This window comes from Gobio gobio (assembly GCF_949357685.1).
Source record: "Gobio gobio genome assembly, chromosome: 5".
Taxonomy (NCBI): Eukaryota; Metazoa; Chordata; class Actinopteri; order Cypriniformes; family Gobionidae; genus Gobio; species Gobio gobio.
Window position 1 is genome coordinate 63,819,071 of NC_137101.1, and position 21,058 is coordinate 63,840,128.

At 45.2% G+C, this 21,058-nt stretch overlaps 1 protein-coding gene across 1 annotated transcript in view; it reads left to right on the plus strand.

Annotated features, from left to right (window-relative positions):
* The window catches only part of LOC307126356 (uncharacterized protein), a gene marked incomplete at its 5' end in the record, with an annotated part of 92,522 nt that overhangs the window by 41,433 nt on the left and 30,031 nt on the right, over window positions 1-21,058 (plus strand). The window contains one exon of the mRNA XM_079816822.1: window positions 8,008-10,089. Within this exon, the coding sequence (XP_079672948.1) occupies window positions 8,008-10,089 (2,082 nt within the window). The remainder of the gene's footprint in view (window positions 1-8,007; window positions 10,090-21,058) is intronic.

Here is a 21,058-nt window from a genome sequence, read left to right on the forward strand (position 1 = left end):
CTTATTTAAAGGGAAGAACCCAGTGCGTACAGGTGGAAGGTGTTCAGTCAGATCCCTTGGAAGTTGTTAAGGGAGTCCCTCAAGGATCTGTGTTGGGGCCATTATTATTTAGTATATATATAAATTGCCTTTATTTTAATATTGCTATTGCTAGGTTTCATTTTTATGCGGATGACACAATCGTTTACAGTTCAGCTACCTCTAAGCAGCAATCTGTGGCGTTATCACAATCTGTTTTTTTTAAGGCTCGTCTTGAACGATAAAAAAACTAAATGTATGCTATTTTCAAATTCTAAAACTTCCTCAGAAAATTATCTCGCTCTTAGAACATTTCAAGGGAGTCTGATAGCATCAGTGACAGAGTATAAATACCTTGGTATTATTATTGATAACACATTACGTTTTAGTTCACATATCAACTACTTGAGACAAAATCTCAAGAAAACATTAGGATTCTATTTTAGAAACAAGTCATGCTTCTCATTCAATGTGAGGAAGAAATTAGTGTCTGCTACCTTTTTACCAGTTATAGATTACGTGGATGTAGTTTACCAGCATGCTCCCTCTTATCTTCTTGTCTCTTTGGATGCTTTGTACCATGGTGCTCTGAGATTTATCACTGATTGTAAATTCTCAACACATCACTGTGATTTATACAAAAGGGTTGCTTGGCCATCGCTGAACATCCAAAGAAAAATGCATTGGTATATACTGATCTACAAAGCTCTATTGGGTTATCTGCCAACGTATCTTTGTTGTTTGGTTAAACGGAAACTACAAGGAAATTATACTTTACGTTCTGAATCAAATTATAATCTTTGTGTGCCCTTTGCCAGAACTGAGCTTGGTAAAATTGCTTTCAAATATGCCGCAACCTCAGATTGGAATTTCCTCCAGACTACAGTAAATTGAAACTAAAATAACTGGTGACATGTAGTTATTTCAAAGTTTTACTACATAATTTTAACAGTAAATTAATTGTGTGTAATTGTAACTTGTAACTGTACATGCAACCTCAGCCTCACCTTGGCCAGGACACTCCTGTAAAAGAGATTTTAATCTCAGTGAGTTTATTCTCCTGGTTAAATAAAGGTAATATATACACACACTTTTGGACTAAGAGCCCTAACCGACGCTGTCTAGAGCAGTGTTAATTTCATTAACGAAGACGATGACAAAAAATATTAGTCAACAGCCACTTTTTCTTTGACTAAAACGAGACGTTGACAAGCTAAACTAATATTTGATGATAAAAAATAGACAAAACTTATGCCGTTTTTTTTTTGTTAACAAGAAGAGACGGGACTAGAATGTTATTTGAGGAAAATTGGACATTAAAAAATACATGATCTCTTCCTATGCTGTCTTTCAAAAACGTGCGTCCATCAATGAGGGCGTCTGCATCGTATACATATCTATGGTCTGCATAATCTAATCTCTCAGACAGCGGCAGCTGATGTCACAGGTACGAGTAGTCTAGGCTACCAAAACCCGAACTAGCGAGCTCACTGCAACAATGGCTTCTGCAGTAAAGCGTTTGGAAGGAAACGAAGAACTGATATATGGAAGCATTTCTGTTATATGTTATCTGAAGGGAAAACATTGTGCAATGTCACAGAACACCGTGATTGCCTGTGGAGTAGATTGACTTGCTATCACCGATCGCCAAAGCCCCAACACGCCCCCCATTTATGAGCGCTGTTATTTAGGGATTGAAACGTCAAGTTTGAGTTTGGTTTGCAAATCAAATGCATTTATTCTATAGGCCTATGTGACTTTCTTCAGGGCGATCTGCAGCCAGGTATTAGGTGATCGCCGCGCCTAATACCTGAGCTCAGGGTGAAGGGCGATGAATGACTCTTTCAGTTCCCTTTCTCCTCCTTTAAAGTTGGTACCTTGGTCTGCCAGAAGCTCAAAGGGTTTACCACGTCTGGAGATGAATCGTCGTAAAGCCATGAAGAAGGAATCAGTGTCCATGCTGGTGAGTATGTAGATATGGACTGCACGGGAAGTCATGCATTTGAAGATGATTCCCCATATTTTTTCATTCCTGCATCCCACCTTTATGGTGTAAGGTCCAAAGCAATCCACACCTGTTGAGTAGAACACAGGTTGATGGATCCTTAATCTGGCGGGTGGGAGGTCCGCCATTCTGGGTGGATCTGGTTGTCCCCACCATCTCTGACACTCAGTACATAGTCGTTGGTGGTTTCTGATTACGGCCTGTCCCCGTATCACCCAGTATCGCCGCCGAAGTTCAGCAAACACCCTATCTGGTCCTGGGTGATGTAACCTATCATCCTGGTCTTTGATTATTAGTTTGGTAATTGGGTGACACGAATCAAGGACAATAGGATGTATAGTATCCTCCTCTAGCTGGCTGATCTGACGGAGACGACCACCCACACGTACGAGTTTGGTGTCCTCATCGAATTCAGGGGCTAAGCACAGCAAGCGACTATTCTTTGGCAAGGCTTTACCTGGTCTGAGGTAGGACAGTTCCTCTGGAAATTATTCAGCTTGGCTTTGACGAAGGACTGCAAGTTCTGCCTCTTTGTAGTTATCTGCTGTTGGGATATCAGTGGATGCCCCATTAATATGCTGGATGTAAGCCTTCAGTAACTCTGAAAGTGTACGGTACTTCTGTGGATCGGGAGTGGGTGGAGAGGAGATTGATAGACCACAGAAGATTGACTTTCTCAGTTCACGGTCTTGGTCAGGGGTTGTAAACGGTGGCATCTCTGGCCAGTGTTCAGTTGTTTGTCTGAGAAATGTTGGCCCTTTGTACCATCTGCTTTGCTGGCCTATGTCACAGAGGGATTTTCCCTTGGTGATGTCATCTGCGGGGTTCTCCTTTGATGGCACATACCTCCAGTTATCAGACTCTGTAAGTTCCTGGATTTCTGCCACTCTGGTGCCTACAAACACTTTAAAACAACAGGAGTGTGATAGCAGCCAGGTAAGAACAGTTGTGGAGTCAGACCACAGAGTGACACTGTGGATGGGCAAAGGCAGCTCTGTCTTCAGAACTTTCGCGAGTTGTGCACCTGTGAGTGGTGCACATAACTCCAACCGTGGAATGGTTTGCTGTTTTTTCAGGGCCACCCGAGATCTAGCAGTGACAAAGGCTACTTCCACTTTACCTTCAGGGTTTTCAGTGCGTATATAGGTCACAGAACCATAGGCTCGCTCTGAAGCATCGCAGAAAATGTGGATCTACCTAATGCTGGTAGGGTTATCCAGTTATACTTTACTGCAGTAACACCTCTGCAACCCAACTTGCTGCAAACCATCCAGCTTCACTCTCCCAAGCTTCCCACAAGTTCAACAGTTCCTCAGGCAGTCGGAGATCATCACACTCTCTTTTCTTGTCCCATAACCTCTGTACAATGACCTTGGCCCGTGTTGTGAATGGCACAATATAGCCAATGGGGTCATATTGGCTAGCGAGGATATAGTATATGCTCCGCATAGTTGGTAGTGGGTGGTCTGTCCGACGCTGCTTATAGGAGAGAGTGTCTGATGAGCAATACCAATGTAACCCAAGAGTTGACTCCTGTGCGTCTTGATGACCTTCGCTGAGCCACTGGATGCTACTTTGAGATTGAGCATCTGCTGGCAGGTGGCTGATGGCTGATGGATCATTGTTCGCCCACTGTCTTAAGTTCAGGAGGCTTTGACCTAAGAGGCTGCGGAGTCTGTCAATAAGGTATTTTGCGGTCTCACTTAGAAGGCAGTTGTCAGCGTAGAAAGATTTCTCCACTGAGAACTGTGTCTTCAGACTCACTGTGATCCAAGACGTGCTTCTGTAAAGCGAATGTTGCACAGCAAGGACATTTCATGTCATTCAATGGCCATTCATACACATCTGGTGCCTTGTCTTTCTGAAGATTTCTCCAAATGAATCTCAGGCAAAAGGAGTACCTGGTGGAACATCCCACGAATGTAACTATTAACAGCGATAGAATGTTCTCGAAATCACGGAAGAACTGACAGAAGATAAGGGCTGAGTGGTGGACCTGGGAGCAAGTACTCGTTCAGGTTGTGGCCTTGGTAAGCAAAAGAACAGTTGAAGACAACCCTTTTCTTTCTATTATGTTCCACCAGATGATGTGGAATGTACCAGCTCTCTCTCGAACGGTCCACCTGTCCAGGAGTGTGTTTTGTGATATAGCCAGCTTGCTGTAACCTGACTATCTCTTCTTGGTAGGCCACTACTTGATCAGGATTCTTGTTAAGCCGATTCTCCATCCCCCTTAATTGCGGCAGAACAGCTTCTTTGGGTGCATTTAGACATGGCATACCTTTGGCACGTAGAAGAGGGGTAGCATAACGCTGGATTCCGTTAACATCCACTCTCACAGTTTTATCCTGGAGAAGTTGGATGGACTCTTGGTCTTGTTGTGACCTTGTCAGTACCTTCTCGTTTCGATATATATGGAAGAATGTCCATTTTCCACAGTTTCTCCACATTCACATAAATGTCAGTACTGGGCCGTAAGCTGGTAAAGAGACATTACTGTGGGGAAAGTCTGTAGGTCACCTCTTGTGCTGGTCCTTGTAGTGTCCATCCTAGACTTGTTCTCACAGCAGCAGGGCCACCAGGTGGACCCAGTCAAACTGGTTCTATGGCTGTGATGAGGTGAGGGCAGTCAGAGCCAATGAGAACTACTGGTTTCAATTTGTAAAAATGCTTGCACTTCTTCTGGAGTACCTTGACTGGATGTGTGTGCTCTGCTAAACCCAGGCTGTTGGCGGTGAAGGCACTACGTATTTTGAAAGCCTTACGAGGGTTAGCCACTGAGGACACAGTGAATGTCAATGTGTATCTTGCCTGACTGTACATTGAACCAAATCCTCTGGCTGTCCCTTAAGATTCAACTTCTGCACTGCTTTGTGTAGGATAATGGTCCGCTCTGACCCATCATCGAGAATGGCATATGCCTCCATGGATTTGTTGCCATTTTGCAGCATAACTTTAGTCACCTTCAGCAGATTTTTGTTGTCACAAGTTGGACGATCCACATACAAGACTGCACTGGCTGGAACTGATTCTTCGGTGGCTCGACTTTGATCATTTACATCATATAGTGCTTGCAGATGCTTCCTATTACAAGATGGACAGAGGGCTTTCAGTGTGCAATTTGCAGTGTGATGACCACGCCCACAGTGCCAGCATAACCCAAGCCACCTTCTGCTCCTTGTTGAGTAACTTGAAGTTCTCACAGCCATTCAGAAAATGTCTGTTGCTGTCGCAGAATGGACAGTAAGCATTCACCCCTTCTCTCTTAGATGCGGCTGGTTTTGGTGGATGAACTGGTCTCTCGGTACCAAGGAGGATGGTAGTAGGTTTGCGTGGTTGCCTAGAATCTCTCCTCACCTCCCTTCTCTGCACTGACGAAACTTTAGATTGACTGGTATAGTCAGTGTGGTCCTCTTGAACTTGAAGCTTGTACTCAGTAGTTAGCTCATCAATCTGGACACATGTGACCCACACTCCAGCTTAACATTGCCTTTCTGGCCCAGCTGTTCCAACATACTCACTAGGGAACGCACTTGGAATCCGAACATGTGAAAAGATTTCACATCTCCGCTGCGAATGTTCGGTTCATCCATCAGTTTTGCAATACATTGTAAGGCTAGGTGGTGAGGCTGGCCATACATTTTATTGAGGGCTCTCATGGTGTTTGTGAAAGGGAAGATTGAGTTACTGTACGAGTCTGCAACTAGTAGTGCTTCCTCCAACTTAAGATGGTCAGTGAGAATCTGATACTTGAATCGCTCGGTTGCATCTCCAGGCAGAATGTTCTCCAATGCTATCCTCAGTCTAGAAAACTCTCGAGGATCAGGGGATGTTAGGAAGGGAATGGTTGGAGCAGGGCCTCTGTATGTTGTTTTCTCCTGTGTTAATGGAGGCTGGTAATAAGCTTGTCTGTAGTCTGGATAAGGAGGTGGTGTCTACTCATATGCTGGGGTCTCTAACTCTGACTGATGAGACGGAATGTGTTGGGAGAAACGAGAGTACCTGGGTTGAGGAGCGTTGCTGTAACGCACTTGAGACGGCACTGGTGAAGTCACTGGCCTGAAGGGGGCTCCTCTTTCCGCTTTAAGACTTTTAAGTTCCTGATGCAACAAAGCATTCTGTTGACGCATCTCCTGCAAGGCTGAAATAATCTCTGGAAGTTAGCTGGTTTATAGCCGCAAGCCAGCATTCTCTCATTTCAGCACCTGCAGCGTGGCTGTAAGCTCTACTTCCTCTCCTCCTCGCCCATCAGATATTTCACTTTGCCATTCATCTCTCAGTGTCCACTTATCATGGAGAAGATTATCTGGTGTGTCCTACCATACTTGGTGACTTGACCCTAATTTGGCTGAAGTCTGGGAGTGGCTGTCGATGCGCCAATAGCTCACCAAGCTCGTAATCAGCTAAATGAGATGGTGGGTTGATCCGTCTTTGTGGACGCACAACAGGTGCTTCTCTCTCAGTTTGAGACATCTCTGTATCAATTCACCGATCCGGCTCGAAGGACCATGAAAAATCTTGTGAGTCTTCACTCTAATTTCTAGTTCGGGTTGAAGGCTACAGTTTTTCCGGTCAGAACAATGATGTCTCACTCAGGGTATAATCCAAATCTTTGGTTTTATTGAATGTGCATAGATGTGTGGTTCTGTGAATATAGAATACAAAATACAAATATAAATATGGATTTAGCATAAATAAAACACAACACGATAGTAATAAAGCTTTTGGTTAATAAAGTTGAAATAGAACACAATATAATCTCTATGATGATAAACTAGAATAAATGGGACTGGACGTTCAATACAATGCAAACAATGTGTGTGCGCTAACACTGTCCATGAGCTGTGCGTGTGAGCCTGGATGCTGCTGCACGTGCGGACCGAGATGTAAACAACTTTAGAGCGCATGCGCGCTACCTGAGGTCCGAACGTGCATCGGTGTTTATAAGGCATAAATATGACTAAAACTTACAGTAATTGGCATAAATTAATATGGAATGACAGTTATGTCATGGCTGCCAAATCCAATAACGTAAATAACATTAAATGAAATACAGATACAGGTATAGGCAGAATAGCGTTAGTCTTTGCATTGGCTGAGAATGTTCAATAATTATCTGATGACTTACGGTGTGATGCACGCACATGCACAAACGATAAGGACTCCTCCGATTTGGACTAATGACTATTTACTCAAAACTATATACAATCTTCAGCCGATCTCCTATTCTCATTATCATCCGTCTGCTCCCTTCTCCATTACTTCAAAAACTCCTGTGGGAATATATATAATTTGGGAATAGTATATTTCTCACTGAATGACAGGGGTGACTGGGAGAGTCCATGTATCAAAGAGGGGCACTTTCTATAGTCTCCACCGATTTTTAGGTTTGTTTGATTATAAACTTCATGGATGTATATTGCTTTTTATGTTTGAACAAACTCCAAAATCACACCAAGATTCCTGACTTGATCTTTAGATGTTTTACCCCTAGCTTCAAGATATGCGTTTACCTTGAGAATTTCATCTTTGTTTCCAAATGCAATGACTTCAGTTTTGTCTTTGTTTAACTGAAGAAAGTTTCGGCATAACCAGTTGTTAACTTCATCAATGCATTTGCACAGGGAGTCAATGGGGCTGAAGTCATTAGGTGATAGGGCTCAGTTGATCTGGGTGTGGTCAGCATAGCTGTGGTAAGCCATTTGGTTCTCTCATTATTTGTCTCAGTGGGAGCATGTACAGGTTGAATAGGAGTGGTGCAAGAATTGACCCTTGTGTGACTCCGCATGTCATGGATGTCCACTCAGACTTATGGTCACCAATAAGACTGAGCAAACAAGCATAAAGACTTTGAAGCATAGACGCATATTAAAGCTATTTATTGTGTCTCAGCTGGTTCAGAGAATGACACACGTGGCTTTACTAGAAGATCTTTCCACTCATACTAGTATTCATTCTTTGTGTTGTTGTTGTTGTTTCTGCAGTGTGGATAGAGACGATCAGACTGGAGACCTGCAGCAGGATTCTCACAAACCAGTGAATGATGAAAAACAGAGAGTCAAAGACCAGCACAAAACCAGCATGAAGAAAAAGTATGAGAGATTATTTGAGGGAATGAAACTCCAAGGGAACGAAGCAGCCCTCCTAAACAGGATCTACACACAGCTCTACATCATACAGGGAGAGAGAGAAGGAGTGAATAAAGAACATGAGGTTTTACATATGGAGAAAACAGCCAGAACACAACACTCACAAGACACTCCAATCTACTGCAATGACATCTTTACAGCCTCGACTGAACCAGAAACTGAGAAGAAAGAGCAGATCAAGACTGTTCTTACTAAAGGCATCGCTGGAATCGGAAAAACCGTCTCTGTGCAGAAGTTCATTCTGGACTGGGCCGAGGGAAGAGCCAATCAGGATGTAGATTTCATGTTTGTGCTTCCATTTCGAGAGCTGAACTTGATCCGAGATCATCAGTACAGTCTTCACAGACTTCTGCTGGACTTTCACCCTGAACTTCAAGATCTGGACTCAAGGATTTATGAGGAGTGTAAAGTTGTGTTCATCTTTGATGGTCTGGATGAAAGCAGAATCACACTGAGGTTTTCAGACGCTCAGGAAGTTTCTGATGTGACTGAGACTTCATCAGTGGCTAAAAGCAGACTAAGACTGAGGTTTTCAGACAAAAATAAAGTTTCTGATGTGACTGAGACTTCATCAGTGGCTGTGTTGATGTCAAAGGAAGTTTCTGGTGTGACTGAGACTTCATCAGTGGATGTGTTGATGTCACAGCTCATGAAAGGAGAGATGCTTCCCTCGGCTCTCATCTGGATCACCTCCAGACCAGCAGCAGCCAATCAGATCCCCTCCAAATACATCAACCGTCTGACAGAGATTCAGGGATTCAATGAGCCTCAGAAGGAGGAATATTTCAGGAAGAGAATCAGGGACGAGCATCAAGCCAGCAGAATCATCTCACACATCAGAAGAGCAAGAAGCCTCCACATCATGTGCCACATACCCGTCTTCTGCTGGATCTCATCCACTGTGCTTCAGAAGCTCCTGGAAGAAGATCTGAGTGCAGAAATCCCTCAAACTCTGACTGAAATGTACATCCACTTCCTGCTGATTCAGATCAACATGAGGAATCAGAAGTATGAAGAGAGAGATCCAGAGAAACTCCTGCAGTCCAACAGAGAAATGATTGTGAAACTTGCTGAAGTGGCTTTCAAACAGCTGATGAAGGGCAATGTGATGTTCTATGAGGAGGACCTGAGAGAGAGCGGCATAGACGTCACTGACGCCGCAGTGTATTCTGGGATTTGCACTGAGATCTTTAAGGAGGAATCTGGGATTCATAAGAGGAAAGTCTACAGCTTCGTTCATCTGAGCTTCCAGGAGTTTCTCGCTGCTTTCTATGAGTTTTACACTCATGTGATCAAGAACATGAAACCACTGTATAGATTCAGATTTTACAGATTTGACTCTCTGTATAGGTTACTAAGATCAGCAGTAGATCAAGCCCTCAAGAGTGAGAATGGACGGCTGGATCTGTTCTTGCGGTTCCTTCTGGGCGTCTCTCTGGAGTCCAATCAGAGACTCTTAAAGGATCTACTGACACACACCGAGAACAGCTCAAAAAGCATCAGGAGAACCACACAGTACATTAAAGAGAAGATCAAAGATGGAAGTGGACTCTCAGTTAAACTCAAAGCTAAACTCTCAGCAGAACAATCAGCTGAAAGCTCAGCTAAACTCAAAGATAAAATCAAAGCTAAACGCAAAGCTAAACTCTCAGCTGAACTCTCAGCTGATCAGTCCATCAATCTGTTTCTCTGTCTGCTGGAAGTGAAAGATCAGACTCTGTCCAGAGAGATTCAGGAGTTTGTGAAATCAGACAAACACTCAGAGGAGGAACTCTCTCCGTCTCACTGCTCAACAATCGCCTACATGCTTCAGATCTCAGAGGAGCCGCTGGATGAGCTGAACCCCATGAAATACGACACATCAGCTGAGGGGAGAAGTAGACTGGTACCAGCTGTGAGCAACTGCAGAAAAGCTCTGTGAGTATTCACTCATTTCATTACAGAAGAAACAGATTAGTGTAGGAGTGTATTAGTGTAATGTAATTACACACATTTATATGAGCATTGAAGCAGATAGAATATAAACCTTTGAAAGCAAGAATTCATATCTCACACTTTTATATTCCAAACAAAGTATTACTTAGTAGTAAAAAGACATTTCATTCAAAGAAATATAAAGGCTAGACAAGAAAAAGAGGAAACAGTGCTGCAATAAAAGCCAAAGAGATCCTGTTATTCACAAAGAAAGTTTTGAATAATCAATATGTAAAAATGATGAGAAATTGTGTGTTTGTGTGTGTGTGTGTAAAGATATAGGAGTAAAGAGGAAGAGATAATCGGTTCACATGCTGTTTCAACTGATTGATACAGCAATCTGTCAAGCCCATAGGCTGTAAAAAATATTGATGACGCGATTTCATTCTCTTCCGCTGAAGTAATTAAAGCCTCCAGAGGTCCGAATATGGCACTGACATCTTGCGCAGATTTGGGACAGAGTGTGCGCAGTAGTGATCTCAGGACCAGAATCTACGCGGTAGAGAGCAGGAAGTAGAGGCGGAATATCAAAATCCCGCCCACACTCTCACAGATGCAGAACAAGTCATTATGTTGGTGTGAAATAAACAGTTATGGAAATGTAGAAATTAAAGCTAAAGCTCTAATCTCCTTTCGAAAATCCTCAAAAAAGTCTGTTAGTGCCTCAGTGACAACTTCACTCAGAGAAGCCTTCAATCTCAGCTGTCAATCATGACGTCAACCCCCCATCCCCCCCCCCCCCCTTTTTATAGCATCAAATAACAAACTAAAACTAAACTTATTTAAAAAATAAACACTTGAAATGAAATCATCATGATAAAAACTGCCTACAATGACACAAACCGTCTTTAGGAAACAATTATTTGAAGTGTAATTTGATTGTTTAGTTTGTCTCGCGTCCATTATAAAACACGGAGGGGCGGGGGTGGAAGGGCGGAGGGGTGAAGTTTGAGCTATACTGGGACTAACCACCTGGGGGTGATCGAGGCATGGAGGCTTCAGTTTCTGCGAGGAATGCTGCAAGCTTAGTCACGCCACATTATAGAGCATAAAATTATTTATTGCTTGTATTTCGTGATAAAATTAAAAGAATTTGAAGGCTGTGACTTGCAATTATTGTATGGATGGTGCACTGTAAAACAATTTTAGTGAAGTTCAAGCATCAACAGAAAACAGCATATACGGAAAGACTGATCTTTAGGATTTAATAATCCACATATCAGTATTGATTAAAATAAATTATTTTTGTTAATGCAGCACTAGCATCTGCACAGCTGACATGTTTACCTTTTGTAGTTTATCCACGATGTGTGCACAAAATAGACTCTGACAGTCAAAACAAAAATTACATTGAGATAATTATTGTTATTGTTTATTGCCCAGCCCTAGTATCGAAACATGCAAGGTTTAAAACATTGAAATTGTTATATAACTACCTGTCTAGGATCCGGGAAGAGACCGGCTCTACACGGAGGCTATAAAATCGAGTGAACGTGTGAGGTGTCGCCCAGCCCGCAGCTCTACATATATCTGTCAGCGAGGCGCCTCGAGCCGGCGCCCGAGATGAAGCTATGCTCCTTGTGGAGTGCGCTCACAACCCGAGCGGGCAAGGCACGTCTTGGAACTAGTAAGCCAAGACGATAGCATCCACTATCCAGTGGGCTAACCTCTGCTTGGAGACAGCCTTTCCCTTCTGCTGGCCTCCGTAACAGATGAAGAGCTGCTATGAGGTTCTAAAGCTCTGAGTCCGGTCAACATAAGCACGAAGAGCGTGGACGGGACATAAAGCTAGGGCTGGGTCTGCCTCCTCTGAAGGCAGCGTTTGCAGGTTCGCCACCTGGTCCCGGAAGGGAGTGGTGGGAACCCTGGGCACATATCCAGGCCGGGGTCTCAGGACAACGTGAGAGTTGGCTGGCCCGAATTCTAGGCACGATTCGTCGACCGAAAGTGCATGCAGGTCCTCTACCCTCTTGATTGAGGCCAATGTCGTCAGGTCTTCATGGACAGAATTTTTAGCTCAACAGACTGCAAAGGCTCAAATGGAGGACCCTGCAGTGCTCTGAGCACCGGGGCTAAGTCCCAAGAGGGTAAAGAGGTTGAACGAGGAGGACTCAGTTTCCTCGCACCTCTGAGGAACCTGACGATTACAACATTAATCGAACACCTTCGGGGGTCTTCCTGGAGGGAAGAGCACCACTCGCCGAACAGGTTCCACTTCAGCACGTAGAGGCCCCTCGTAGATGGTGTCTACCACTGTTTGTGGCAGGTCACCTAGAACCTCCGCATCCCGTCCAGGGACTAGACATGGAGATTCCAGAGGTCTGGATGCAGGTGCCATAGAGTGCCCCACTCCTGAGAAAGCAGGTCCTTCCTTAGATGGATCGGCCAGGGAGGGGCTGTCGCGAGGAGTGTGAGTTCAGGGAACCAGGTCCGGCTGGGCCAGTAGTGCGCAACTACCAAGACCTGCTCCTCGTCCTCCCTGAGAAGGCTCACTGGGAGAATACGCATACTTGGGTAGGTCCCAGAGCCAGCTGTGCGCCAGTGCATCTGTGCCTAAGGTACCCCCGGTCAGGGAGAGGCGAACTCCGGAGAGGCGAACAGGTCTACCTGCGCAGCTCCAAAGTGGTCCCATATCAGCTGGACGCTCCGGGGGTGGAGTCGCCATTCGCCCGGAGGTGTCGGCTGAAGAGAGAGTTCGTTGGCTGTCTGGTTCAGCGCACCTGGGATGTGAATGGCACGAAGTGACCTCACAAACTTCTGAATCCACAGGAGGAGATGGCGGGCGAGCCGGAGCATGCAACGGAAGCGCAGACCAGCCTTTTGGTTGGTGTACGCAACGGCCGCAGTGCTGTCCGAATGGACCAGTACGTGTTTGCCCCGCAGCGGCTTCTTGAACCGGGCCAGGGCAAGCCGTACCGCCAGAACTCTAGGCAATTGACATGCCAACGCAGTTGGGGCCCCGTCCACAGACCCAAAACTGCATGATGAGGCATCCTTAAAGACCATAGCATGCCTGGACACCTGTTCTAAGGACACTCTGGCCCGGAGAAACGAGGAGTCCACCCACGGGTTGAAGGTTTGAAGACACTAAGGAGTAACTGAGACCCGGTACTTGCCACTCTGCCACGGCCATCTCGGGACTCGGTCGTGTAACCAGCGTTGAAGCGGTCTCATATGAAGCAATCTGAGTGGCGTTACCATGGCTGCAGATGCAATACGCCCAAGGAGCCTCTGAAAGAATTTCAGTGGGACCGCTGTGCTGTCCTTGAACGTATTCAAGCAGTTCAACACTGACCGGACTCGCTCTGGTGTGAGGCGCGGAGTCCGGTAGACCGAATCCAGCTCCATACCGAGATAAGAGATCCTCTGAGCGAGGCAGAGTTTGCTCTTCTCTCGGTTAACCTGAAGGCCCAACTGGCTGAGGTGACAGAGCACCATGTCCCTGTGTTCACACAACTTCGTGGAGCCGTGAGGCGACAGGGACAGCCCGAAGGGCTTCAGGTCGATCGCTGCAAACCAATCTCGGGGACGGATACATTCGAGAATACGTTTCTGTGTTAACATTCTGAACGGAAGCTTGTGCAGGGCCTGATTCAGAATGCGCAGGTCCAAGATTGGCCTTAACCCACCACCTTTCTTGGGTACAATGAAGTAGGGCCTGTAGAACCCTGACTTCATATCGGCTAGAGAAACCAGCTCGACCGCGTCCTTCGCCAGCAGGACAACGATCTTTGACCGCAAGACATGGGCATCGCTGCTACACATGGTAGTGAAGAGGATGCCCCTGTACTTGGGAGGCCGGCGAGCAAACTGAATCGCGTAGCCGAGTCTGATGATACGGATGAGCCAGCGAGACCGTCTGGGGAGACCTAGACAGGCCCCCAGGGACCGAACAAGCGGGACTAATGTACCCGGAGTGGGGCAGCGAGGTGGAGTACGCAGACCCACCTCGGGAGGCGGCCCAGAGTGTTGCCTGAGTACTCCAGGTGGGGCAGAGTATGGGTGAGAAGGCCTGGGGGTGTCCTCGGTGCCCACACTGCTGCCCCCTGGCGAGGGGGAGAGGGGAGGAAAGGAGTGGCAAGGCCCGGGGGCGTCGCACACCGCCAACCTGACCCTCTCAGGGCCCAGGGAGGGAGGAAACTGCTTTGAGAATGTGGGTACCGCTGGACTCCGGAGAGCCAGCGGCAGGACTGGAACCGAAAAATATTCTCCCCCCGGTCCTCCCCCGGGGGAGGGAGGGGTGCGGACACCATCTCCCCGTGCAGTTCCCCATCTCACTGGGATGCCCATTCCAGGGCCGCTTGCCCTTGTGCTTGCTAGCAGACTCGCGGGGTTGGGCGCATCCCCAGCGGCCGGCCACCTGCTGCCCGGGTGGAGGCTGCTGCTTGGCTTAGCAGGGACAGAGGCGAACGCAAGGGGGCACCCTCGGCGACAAGCAGACGGAGGCCTGCAGCCGACGACAGGGTGGAGCCAGCAGCTAGTTGTCGGGGCAGGATGTTTTTTTTTGTTTGGTTTTTTTTGCTTTTTTTTTTTTAAACCACCTCCATACACTTCTGGGCCACCGAGAACTGCTGGGCGAGTTCTCGACGGCATCGCCGAAGAGGCCAGCCTGACAGACAGGGGTGTTGAGGAACCAAACTTTGTCGGGCTCACGCTTATCTGCCAAGTTAGCCGGACCACTAATGTGGACATCGCCTGACCCAGGGAGCGTGTAGTGACTGGAGAGTTAGGTCCATCACCGCACGCAGTTCCTGCATAACCCCTGAGTCGGGACTACCCTCGTGCATGCAGGACAGAGGGCAGTGAGAGAGGGAAAAAATGTATACAGATTAGGGCCCTTTTGGTGTTCCATGTTTTGACACCAAATAGTTCCACACTGCAAAATTTTTCCGATCCCAAAGCATGATGCTACCACCCCCATGCTTCACAGTAGGGATGGTGTTCTTGGAATGGTACTCATCATTCTTCTTCCTCCAAACACGTTTAGTGGAATTATGACCAAAAAGTTCTATTTTGGTCTCATCTGACCACATGACTTTCTCCCATGACTCCTCTGGATCATCCAAATGGTCATTGGCAAACTTAAGATGGGCCTTGACATGTGCTGGTTTAAGCAGGGGAACCTTCCGTGCCATGCATGATTTCAAACCATGACGTCTTAGTGTATTACCAACAGTAACCTTGGAAACGGTGGTCCCAGCTCTTTTCAGGTCATTGACCAGCTCCTCCCGTGTAGTTCTGGGCTGATTTCTCACCTTTCTTAGGATCATTGAGACCCCACGTGGTGAGATCTTGCATGGAGCCCCAGTCCGAGGGAGATTGACAGTCATGTTTAGCTTCTTCCATTTTCTAATGATTGCTCCAACAGTGGACCTTTTTTCACCAAGCTGCTTGGCAATTTCTCCGGAGCCCTTTCCAGCCTTGTGGAGGTGTACAATTTTGTCTCTAGTGTCTTTGGACAGCTCTTTGGTCTTGGCCATGTTAGTAGTTGGATTCTTACTGATTGTATGGGGTGGACAGGTGTCTTTATGCAGCTAACGACCTCAAACAGGTGCATCTAATTTAGGATAATAAATGGAGTGGAGGTGGACATTTTAAAGGCAGACTAACAGGTCTTTGAGGGTCAGAACGCTAGCTGATAGACAGGTGTTCAAATACTTATTTGCAGCTGTATCATACAAATAAATAGTAAAAAAATCATATATTGTGATTTCTGGATTTTTTTTTTAGATTATGTCTCCCACAGTGGACATACCTACAACCTACGATGACAATTTCAGACCCTTCCATTATTTCCAAGTGGGAGAACTTGCAAAATAATACTTTTTATTGTATTTAACTTAATACTCAAATACTTATTTTCCTCACTGTATATATATATATATATATATATATATATATATATATATATATATATATATAATATATTTCCTTTGTCCCGTTGCTCTCAGTCACATACCTGAAGCTCATTCATTATGCAGCTCATTATGCAGCTCATTATGCTGCCCATTATGCAGGTTATTATGTTCTTTTGTCTCTCAGGTGTGACACCCAGAATTATTCATTAACGTTCACGCCTCCTCGCATACTGTCTTTGTAAAGAAAAAGTATCTTACACATTTTAAATCAGTGTATTGTTTTATGTGAATGAGTAGGCTCAATGATTCTCACATCAGTTTGAAGCAAAAACTCTAGGCTAATACACCCATTAGTCAAAAGTATTGTGGACACATATCTATTGTGTGTTTTGAGGCCTTCATTTAAAAAAAAAATGTTTTAAACCACACATAAACATTATTCTCTCAAAAATACAAGCATGTACATACATGTTGCTTAGTGATACAGTTTAATATCACTAAGGTTCAATAAATCAGTCCATATAACACAATGCTTGGGTCTAGACCAGGGGTGTCCAATCCTGCTCCTGGAGGGCCACTGTCCTGCAGAGTTTATCTCCAACCCCAATTAAACACACCTGAACCTTAACCCTAACTAATCAAGGTCTTACTAGGCATACGAGAAACTTCCAGACAGGTGTGTTAAAGGGGTCATGAACTGAGAAATCAAAGTTTCCTTGAGCTTTTGACATATAAGAGGTCATCATACTATAAGAATATTCTGTATGTTTCAGAATTTAAAACATCCTCGTTAGTCCAATAAACGCTTTTATTGACACCAGGCCCAGCAAACAACAGGTTTTTTAAAGTGTGGATCTATGACACAAGCACCGCCTCAGCAGAAGAAGATCGACGCCTACTTCATCACTTCCGGTTTAGCCCCGATACGCACATGAGTCATCATATGGGAAAGGTAGCCTAAAGCCCTATTCACACAGGATTAGTATTACCTGGTGACCTCTAGTCATTTGTAATAATTGCGGCGGTTGTCTGTGATCTTAAAGGGATAGTTCACCCAAAAATGAAAATTAGCCCATGATTTACTCACCCTCAAGTCACCCTCTAGGTGTGTATTACATTCTTCTTTCAGGCGAATATAATCAGAGTTATATTACAAAAGTCCAGGCTAATCCAAGCATTATAATAGCAGTAATAGTTGCTCTGTTTTTGAAGTCCATAAAAAATGCACCTGTCCATCGAATAACGTGCTCTACGCGGCTCTGGGGTGTTAATAAAGGTCTTCTGAAGCGAATCGAGTTTGCGTTTGTGTAAGACAAATATCCATATTTAAAACTTCAAGTAAAGCTCCAGCCGATCGCCTTCCGTGGAAAAGTGTTGAATGTTGAAAATGAAACTCAAGATGCGTGCGTGACGTCATGACGAGCGTACCTGGTCGCGTTAGTCTTTCGATCAGCAGAGGACCTTTCAACACTTTCTCCATAAATTGAACACGGAAGGCGGTCGGCTGAAACTTAACTTTATAAAGTTTTAAATATGGATATTTTTCTTACACAAACGCATCGATTCACTTCTTCAAGGCCTTTATTAACACCCCGGAGCCACGTGGAATTAAATTCTATAAAGAAAGCGATCAAAGAAAGCTCTCTTTGCAATCGTTTGAGCAGCACGCGCTGGAGCTGTCAATCAAACAGAGAGTTTAACAGTGACTCCCGTTTCTTTCAACAAATCTCTTAACTATATCACATTTGCACTGTTAGTGAAGAGAAAAGCATTCGTTAGTGTACAGAAATTGAGTTGCAAGGACGAGATCTCTGCTTTCATGCATGTGTGTGATTGGCTAAAATGCTCATCACTGCAACCTTTCATGCCACAATCTTATATAATGCCATAGATCTAAATATAATGCCATAGATCTAAATATAACGCCATAGATCTAAATATAATGCCTGAACAATCCAATTACTGACCGTCTGCTTGGGCAGCCCCTTCTTAGGAGACCCGAAGCACACTAACAGTTGGTCCGATCTTCTCCACTGCGAAGACTTCCGCAGATACATTTTCAGAGCTCTGACCAGGCAGAGCAGATCAAGTCTCCCCTCTTCAGCCAACACATGAGGTGGAGGATGAAAAGCCTGCAGGACATTGGGCCGTGCCACATTAGATGGCACCTTGGGCACATAGACTGGCCTCGGATGAAGGATGGCCTTAACTCCGCCAGGGGCAAACTCCAGGAAAGTCGCCGTTATAGCCAAGGTCTGGAGATCCCCCACCCTCTTAAGCGAGGTGATAGCAAAGAGCAGCGCCACTTTTAACAACAGAACTCGATCTGTCGCCGACTCAAGTGGTTCGAAGGTGGCTGTAGCCAGTCCCTCAAGAACTACCGCCAGATCCCATGATGGAACAGGCCTCATCCTCCAAGTACCACGGAGGAAACGTACGACTAAAGGGTGCCTCCCCAGAGGCCCATCACTCACAGGAGTGTGGAAACCCCCAATGGCAGCCACGTACACCTTGAGTGTGGACGGGGCAAGACCCGTAGAGAAGCGATTTTGGAGGAACTCCAGCACTGAAGCCACTGGGCAGTTAACTGGGTCCACCTCACGCTCCCTGCACCAAGTGGAAAACACGTTCCACTTTAAGCCGTACAACCTTCTCATGGAAGGAGCCCTGGAACTGAGTATGGTCTCCACTACACCTGCCGACAGACCCAAAGCTTCCACAGCTCTGGCTGATGGAAGCTTTACAATCGTTAACGGTTACCGTTAACAATTGTATTTTGTTTAGAAAAGCTGAAACCGAACAGATGGCACAGCATATTCCTCTATCATTCTCCCCACAAATGCAAGGAAACCATCACGGGTTTTAAAGCAACATGCACCCCGCTAATCGGGGCTTCATGATTAACAGAAGTTAAGCTGAAATCGCGAATGGGTTCAGTGTCATCAGATCGCTAAAGTTTAATTAACTATGCTAATTTGCTCAGCAAAGATTTTAAAGTACAGCACTGACATCAGTGCTTGATCCGTTCTCAATCATTCCTGCTATTCATCTAGCAAGCGCTGTGAGTTCGTCACATACAAAATTAAATTGAAACTGACAATAGTTTCAAGCTTAGAAGTGTTTTGGGCTGTCTTCCAGCAGAGTACATATTTTGCTCAAACATACGGGGCACCCAGTGTTGAAATGGCTTCCTTGTGTGATTCGACATGGAAGAACCGCGTTCTGTGCTCATATAAAGGTGCCGTTGCTTATTGCTTTATAAATATGCGCTACATATTAATAAATTATTTAATTAAAGCAAACATGTAAGTGAGCAGAGTGCGTTCCCTTTATAAACGCATGAAACCGTCAAATGCTTCAGTTCAACTAAACTCTGACACTAGTGGAAACCGTTCGGTCAATCTGACTACACCAAATCATGAATCTATGGCATGTTCTACTCTTCGTTGGTCAAACGTATGCACTAGAAGGCAGAGTTAGTCAGTGAACAAGCGCTGAACCATTCAATCCTGATTGTGTATGTTCCGTGTTGTGTTGGCTCCTCCAATTGGCCATTGCATTCAAGCGCTCCACAGACATTGACGCTTTGTCCAGGGTGACTTGCATCGTATTCGGGGGGCACATTTTGTATTTTGTCGGATCTTGCTTTCCCTGGGAATCGAACCCATGGCTCGGTGTTGCTAGTGCTAACGCTCAACTGTTTGAGCTACAGGAAATACGTGTCTGTGATTGGCTACGCTCGCATTGTAAACCCCAACATTCGTCAGTCTATCGAGACTAACACAATATACAGGGGAGTAAATATAGTGTGACTGTTTGACAAAGTCTGCACATGCGTACTGATTCCTGCAAATGACGAGCTCTCTCGCAGTGAGCTTTTTGTTTTTCTCGTCACCAAAGCTGACACACACGGTGCGGCTTATAATCATCGTGAATCGTTGTTTTTCAGACTGTGATCCTGATGTCACACTGTGGGAACTCCACTGCATTAATGTCAGACTGCATGATAATCAAACGCACAAGAATTTATCTGGAGGTTACATCAACCCACTCACATTTGTTTAATTTACTTCAGTTTACAATTTTATCATGGCTGTTGGTGAGTATGTCAAACATGCTATCAAAGACAAAAGATTTTAACCTATGGTCAAAAGAATTTAGGATTGCGATATTTGTCTCAGACTGCCAAACGTGGACAAAAAAAAAAAAAAAAAATTCATACAGTATGAACTTGGCTCAGGTTATCAAATGAGGTTATCAAAAAAAAATTTTCTTCTGGCAGGTTCTCTCAACGGGTTCTGATGGTTAGATTGTGTTCTATCTAGCTGTGACCTGGAGTCACGCCCAATGGTTTCGAATCCTCCAACTGCAGATGCTAAGAACTGCAGTTCCCCAACTCCTCTATGCCTAGGTCATTCTTCGGTTCGGGGCTGCTACGAATGCAGCTCAATGCGTGGAGTCCGCATACTCTATCAAGGTGCTGTTTACATGGTCATCCTCAGCATTATAGTACAAGCAAGATCTGACTCAAACATTCAGCAACTTCAAGTAATCATTTTCATGCAAATACTGGTGGTGGTGGCATGTTTTCTCCTTTATTACTACTCATCAATCCCGTTTTCGTCAGTCACTATAAGCCTTTCATGAATTTCTCTGTGGCCTAACGTGGTCTCTGTCCAGGTGGCCTATTGTAGCCTTCATCTCTATGGCCTACTGCGGCTTCATCAGCGCGGCCTTCGTCTCGGTAAAAGAGGATATCTCTAAGCACATCCCTGCACCCCTAATCATTCTGCAATTTTTATATTCCCCAACGGGTCTCCCGTATCAAGGTGGTTAACTCACCTAGAGTCAGACCTACAGAACTGCAGACCATCTCATCAGTATACCGGACATTCATTCAGGGTTATGTGCTGCTACAACAGCAACTGAACACAGGATTGTTTGGTGGTCAAAATGGTCGTCAGCATTCTAATATTATAGAATGCGCAAACCTTCAGGTAATCTAAGATTACCTATGTGTCTTAACAAGCATCAGGTAAGTTACAGTTTATCAT